The 6,634-nt window shown below is 38.4% G+C and overlaps 1 protein-coding gene across 1 annotated transcript in view; it reads right to left on the minus strand.

Moving 5' to 3' along the window:
* Positions 1–1,350: 1,350 nt before the first annotated feature.
* The window catches only part of HPGDS (hematopoietic prostaglandin D synthase), a 39,125-nt gene continuing 33,841 nt past the window's right edge, over positions 1,351–6,634 (minus strand). The window contains exons 4-5 of the mRNA XM_006900745.1: positions 6,331–6,429; positions 1,351–1,515 (exon numbers count right to left, since the gene is read on the minus strand). Coding sequence (XP_006900807.1) covers positions 1,351–1,515; positions 6,331–6,429 — 264 coding nt within the window. The remainder of the gene's footprint in view (positions 1,516–6,330; positions 6,430–6,634) is intronic.

Consider the following 6,634-nt stretch of genomic DNA (forward strand, 5'->3'; position numbering starts at 1 on the left):
ATAGGGAGCTCTGATGACTTAGTGGTAAGGAATTGCACTGCCAACATGAAGGTACGTGGTTTGACTCTACCAGCCATTCAACAGGAGACATATGGGTCATCTCCTGTACAGTTAACTGCCTGTGGAAGCCAGCTGGAGGATTAGCTACGGATCCATTCACTTATTGGTCCACAACTACTGCATTTTAAAATAGAGGGAGGTGTGTTGGCTTGGTGGTAAGGAGTGTGCTGTCAAGGCAAAGGCACTAGTTTATATCTGCCAGCTACTCAGATGGACAGGGGGACAATCTCCTGTATGCTTTACTGCCTCTGAAAACACTGGAGGTTCAACTATGAGTTGGTTCCAATTCGAAGGAAGGCATACAACAATTTAAAGCACTGAGAATTAGTGTTGGTTTTTTGTTTTGTTTTTAAATCTATATGAAGATTGGTTTGAACAGTGCTTGCCTGTGTCTTTGTAACGTATTTGTATTCCCTTGTTGCCATTGAGTCAGACTGACTCAGATAAGCCTCCTGTGGGTTTCCAAGTCTGTAAATCAACCCAGAGGAGGTTGCCCGTCTTTCTCCCTCAGAGTTGCTGGTCAATAAGTTTGTAGCATTTTATCCTTTTTGCTTTTTCAGTAAGATCGTTTCCTTTAATGTGAAATTTTTGCAAGTGTCAGCCTCCTCTGGGAGTTTATCTTTTTCTCTTTTTTGGTCACAGTTATTTTGTTGTTAGGTTTCCTTTAATGAAACTTTTTTTTTAATTTAAAAACACCTGTGGCTGTAATATCAACATTGCCATAACCAACTATCTCTTTGAGTCAGTTTATGCTCAATTTGAATGTCAACCATATTATATTATCTTCCCCCCACCTGCAGTTCCCTCTTTGAATTGTTCATATTTTTAAAAGAGAGGGGTTTTCAGTGGTTAACAGTGAGACAGCTGAATTAATTACCTGCTTTACTGTGTAAAACCATGCACTGACAGAAGTACCATGGTTAGTCATGCTGTGTGTCTCATCTAAATGGAATATGAACTGAAGAATTTGCAGCAGCCATATACTTCATTGTAATTACATCTAATATGCTGTGGTAACAATTCAGAATCATTCAGTTGGGAACTGGTGTTTAACAAATCCATGATAACTGAAATTCACACATTTATAAAGGATATGAACATGTTTTGAGAAAGATTAGTAACTAAATGTTCTTTGGCTACAGGTTTTTAAAAAAGAGCATTATAGAAAAAGTGAAAGTTTCTGAAATGGTATATGATGTGTATATGTTATCTGACATTATGGTGGAGCTGATTTATCCAGTAGAAGTGATGCTGTAAAAAACAAGAAGATTTGGAGGCAGCATGTATCACCTAGATTTTAGTTGGAGGCCTCCGTAGTATCCAATCAGCAATGGCAGGAAGGGCTTGGACTTTGTTTTTTATAGCCACTAGCCTGGGATGGATGTCCAGCAAGTCAGGTTTGAAGACCAAGAGTGTGGTACTGCAGATATCCCAGTAGAAATCTGCCCAGGTTACCTATTGAAAAGAAATAAAAATTAACTTTTTCTTTTGCTATAAAAGGTATCACTGTATCAGCATTCTAAAATTAATTACTTCTGAAAGAACAGGACTTCAACAACTAGGAACGACAGAAGAAGGTGGGTACCTATAATATTACAGGTAGGTCTCAGGTGGCAGGTATCTAAAAAATTGAAACAAATGCAAACAACTAGTAATAATTGGAACATAGAATGTATGCAGTATGAATGTAGGAAAATGAAGTCAGAAACAAAATGGAACATTTGAAGATCAAGATTCTATGCATTAGTAAGCTGGTGAACTGGCATGGGCCACTTTGAATCAGATAGTCACGAACTACAATGCCAAGAATGGAAAACTGAGGAAGAATGGTGTTGCATTTATAACATTTCAAGATATAACATACAATGTTAGGATACTACCCATACACATACAAGGAAGTCCAGTTAATATGACTTCATCTACAAAAAGGAGGAAGCAATTAAGAATTACTACCAAATGTTGCAGTGTGAAATTGACCAAATACACAGCCAAGATGCATTAATAGTGGTGACTGGAACACACAAGTTGCAAACAATGAGGGAATGGTGGTTGGAAAGTATGGACTTGGTGACAGCAATGAGATGATGTTAGGTGCCCTCAAGTCAATTACCACCATAGTGAACCTATGAACAACATCTGAACTCTGTCCTAACCTGTCCCATCCTTACACTTTAGACACACAAGAGTCCATTTCAGCAATCACTGTCGGTACACGTGGTTGAGGGCCTTCCTCTCCTTTGCCAACCCTCTACTTTTCTGAGCATCATGTCTCTCTCCAAGGAATAGCCCCTCCTGGCAACATGTCTTAAGTGTGTGAGGTGAAGCCTCATCATTCTTGCCTTCAAAGAGGACTCTGCACCTTCTCCAAAACATAATTGTTCTATTGGCAGTTCTTGGAATGTTCAGTACTCTTCCCCAGTACCATAGCTCAAAGGCATCTATTATTCTTCTGTCATCTTTATTCACTGTTCAACTCTTAGATTTATAACAAGTGATGGAAAAGATCATGGCCTGAATCAGACACATCTTAGTCCTCAAGCTGACATCATTACTACTCAATAGTTTGAAGAAGTTTCAATCTTCTCCATCTGTCATGAGATTGCCATCTATCATGATGTCCAGTGGTAAGAATCTTTGTTTTTGTTCCATATTGAAGGCTGTATTCTTTGATCTTCTGCAACAAGTGCTTCCAGTCATCCTCACTTTGTAGCAAGCAATACACTTTGTGTCATCTGCCTAACAGGTTATTGATGAATAGACTTGTCAATAGATGCTCTTGTATTTCATCCAGGACCCATCAGACATCAGCAGTGATATCCCTGGTGCCAAGGCCTTTTCTAAATCCTGCTTGAACATCTAGTAGTTCCCTAACTGTGTACTGTTGTAGTCATTTTTATATGATCTTCAGTATTTTGCATGCATGTGATATTAATGATGTTTTCCATAGTTTCCACATTCCATCACCTCTCTTGGGAATGGGAGCATGCATAAATTATCTTCCAATCTATTGGCCAGAATGCTGTCCTCCAAATTTCCTGGCACAGACTGGTGAGCTCATCCAGAGCTGCTTCTGTTAACAGAAACAAATCAACTGGTATTCCATCAATTCCTATGGGCCTTTTTTTTTTTTTTTTTTTTTACTGGTACCTTCAGTTCAGCTTCCACTTCTCCTTCATTACCACTGGCTCATATGGTACTTCCTGAAATTTTTCTTTGTCAGTTCTTTTTGGTACAATGATTTTGTGAATTCTATCCATCTTTGATGTTTTCTGCTCATTCAATATATTGCCCATAGCATCTTTCAGTATTGTGACACAAGGCTTAAATTTGTTTCTCAGTTCTCTCAGTTGAAAAATGCAGAGCGAGTTCTATTTTTATTGTCCAATTTCAGCTCTCTGCACATTCCATTATAATACTTTGTCTTCTTGAGCTGTATTTTTAGAATCTTTGGTTCAGTTCTTTTTTCTGGAGATAACAATGATTGGATTTTGTATGCTTGAAGGTTTATTCCTAGCAAATATCGTTTTTTAAAAATCCACTGAAAGGGATTTTCACCTTTGGACCTCACCTGGTGGACTGCACAGGAATCAGAGTGACTATATCTGCAGAAAGAATCATTGGAGAAGCTCAATATCAGCAGTCAAAACCAGGCTAGGTGCTGGCTGGAGAAGACTATCAATTACTCATGTGTATGCTCAAATTTAAACTGAAGAAAACCAAAACAAGAATAAAAATTCAACTTTGAGTCTATCTCACCTGAATTTAAGAATCATTTCAACAGATTTGAGGCATTGACCACCAGTTATTGAAGACTAGAGGAACTGTGGGAGAACATGAAAGATATTCATGTAGAGAGCAAAAGGTCATTATAAAGACGGGGGGGGTGCAGGGAGGGGGAATAGATGTCAGAAGAGACTGATAATTTCTGAAGTAAACGCTGAACAGATTTCAAAAGGTAGTTTAAGAATACAAAGAAATGTACAAACAGCTGGAATCAAAGACTGAAAAGGGAAGGATTTGCTTGGCATTTCTCAAGTTGAAAGAAAAAGTCAAGTTGAAGTACTGAGAGATATTATAGGCTAAATCTTGAATGGTCCAGGAAGCGTGAAAACATGATGGAAGGAATACAGAGTTACTGTTTGGAAAGAATTGGTCAACACTGAAAAATTTCAGGAAGTACCATATGAACAAGAGCCAATGGTAATGAAAAAAGTTCAAGCTCCACCGAAGGCATTGACAAAAAAGGCCCCAGGAATCTATGAGATACCATTTGGCATGTTTCAACTAACATGCAACCCCAGACGTGGTCACCAGTCTATGCTAGGAAATCTAGAGGACAGCTGTTTGGCTGATTGAAAGAGATCCAAATATGTTCCCATACCCAAGAAAGGTAACCTAACAGAATGTGGACATTATAGAACAATATCATTAATATCATATGCAATTCCATATGACCCAGCTATTCCATTGCTTGGAATATACCTCAAGAAAATGAGAACTGAGGCTTAAAAAGAAACGTGTACACCAACATTCATAACATCATCATTTACCATCATAGGAACGTGGAAACAGACCAGATGTCCAAACACAAATGGATTGAGAAATTGTGGTACATTCATACTATGGAATACTATACACCACGCAGGAGCAATGATTTTGTAGATAACTACCTAACTTGGGAGGGACTGGAGAGCATTATGCTGAGAGAACTCAGTCCCATAGGTACAAATACGGTATAAAACCATTATTGTAGAATGAGTATGAGGATCCAAGGTGGGTGGAGTAAGGTGCTGGAAATAGAGGGGTGAGGATAGGTGAGAGGGTAGGGTGTTAATCGAAGGATTGCATAATTTGATGGGTGGGTGGGGTGAAGGAAATGGGAAGAATCTTTTGTGGAAAACAATCCATTCAAAGTTTGTGAATAAAAAAATTTCATATTCAAGCAAATATTTATGAAGATCATCCAAAACCAGCTAGAGCACTGCATTCACAGGGAAATACCAGAAGTTCAAGCAGGATTTGGAAGAGGCCATGCACCAGGGATCTCATTGCTGATGTCAGATGGATCTTGGTTGGAAGCAGAGAATGCCATAATATCTATATTTTCTTGATCATGGTAAAGGTATTTGACCAGATCGCAACAAACTACAGTTGGCATTAAGAAGAATGGGAATTCCAGAACACTTGATGTTGTTCTGGAACTTGAGCTGTTTGAACTGAGCATGGTTTATAATCTGGAAGCATGTGTGTCAGGGATGTGGCTATTCTTTCTTTCTTTGTATTCAATCTGTATGTTGAGTGAATAATTCATTAGGCTTTATTCTGTGAAGAGGATTATGGCATCAAGATAGGAGGACTCATGAACAACTTGTGTTACACTGGCACAACCCTGCTTACTGAAAGGGAGGTCTTGAAGCACTTACTGCAGAAGATCAAGGACTACAGCCTTCAGTATGGATTACTTACCAACTCCAAGAAAACAGGAATTCTCAGCACTGGACTGGTAGGTAACATCATGATAGATGAATAAGAGATTGAAATTGTCAATGGTTACATTTTGCTTGGATCCGCAACCCAACAGACCAGGAGATGTATTGCATTGGGAGTCTGCTGTCTGAAACCTCTCCAAAATACTTAAGAACAATGTCAGTTTGAAGACCAAGGTGCACCTAATTCAGGCCATGGTCTTTGTGATCACTTGCTACACATCTGAGAGTTGGACAGTGAATAAGGATGACAGAAGAAGATGCCTTTGAGTTGTGGTATTGGAGAAGAGTACTGAATAGCCATTGGAGTGCCAACAGAATGAACAGGCAAACAGGTAATGTCTTGGAAAAGGTGTCACCAGAGTGCTTCTTGGAGGCAAAGATGGCAAAACGTCACTCATACTTTGGGCATGATGCTAGGAGATGCTTTTCAAGGATCTATCTTTGGTTGTTGAGTGTGTTCTTCCTAGGCAATTTACTGCCACCGAACACCCACTGGAGGGTCAGCAATAAATCAGGTTCGATTTGAGGGTACATAACAACAAAATTTCATATGGAGGGATTTTCTTCTTAATTACAGAATGTATTTTATGACTATAGGTAAAAAATGTTGAAGGTTTAATTAAATAAGAAAGGTAGCTTCAATCTCTGCTCTCATAGCATGTCAGTACCACCATATGGGAAACACTTTTTTCCAATACGTTCTTACAACTTCTCAGTTTATCATTTTCTCTTAAAACCTATTGGCTCATTTATTTTTTTAAAAAAGGTAACACATACTCACAGAGTTACCAACAAACCATTCTTTTTCTCCTAAATATGTGTCCAAATCTTGTAGAAGATTAGGTGCATCATGTGTGAGTAGCTCGCTAAAAATCTTTTCCTAGAAAAAGAAAAAGAAAAAAGAATTACTAATGGAGCTCTTATGGAATCCAAACTTTCTGGAGCCATTTTGGCCAGGTGAGTCCTTGAAAACAATTGTTCGGAGAGAAAAACTTTTGAACTAAACAATTGAACTTAAGAATATCAGCCTTGCACACTGTGCTAATTAAAGATCTAAATAAGATCAAATTGTTGTTGTTGTTGTT

The sequence above is a fragment of the Elephantulus edwardii genome, unplaced genomic scaffold (assembly GCF_000299155.1).
Source record: "Elephantulus edwardii isolate Elephantulus edwardi_28Jun2011 unplaced genomic scaffold, EleEdw1.0 scaffold00294, whole genome shotgun sequence".
Taxonomy (NCBI): domain Eukaryota; kingdom Metazoa; phylum Chordata; class Mammalia; order Macroscelidea; family Macroscelididae; genus Elephantulus; species Elephantulus edwardii.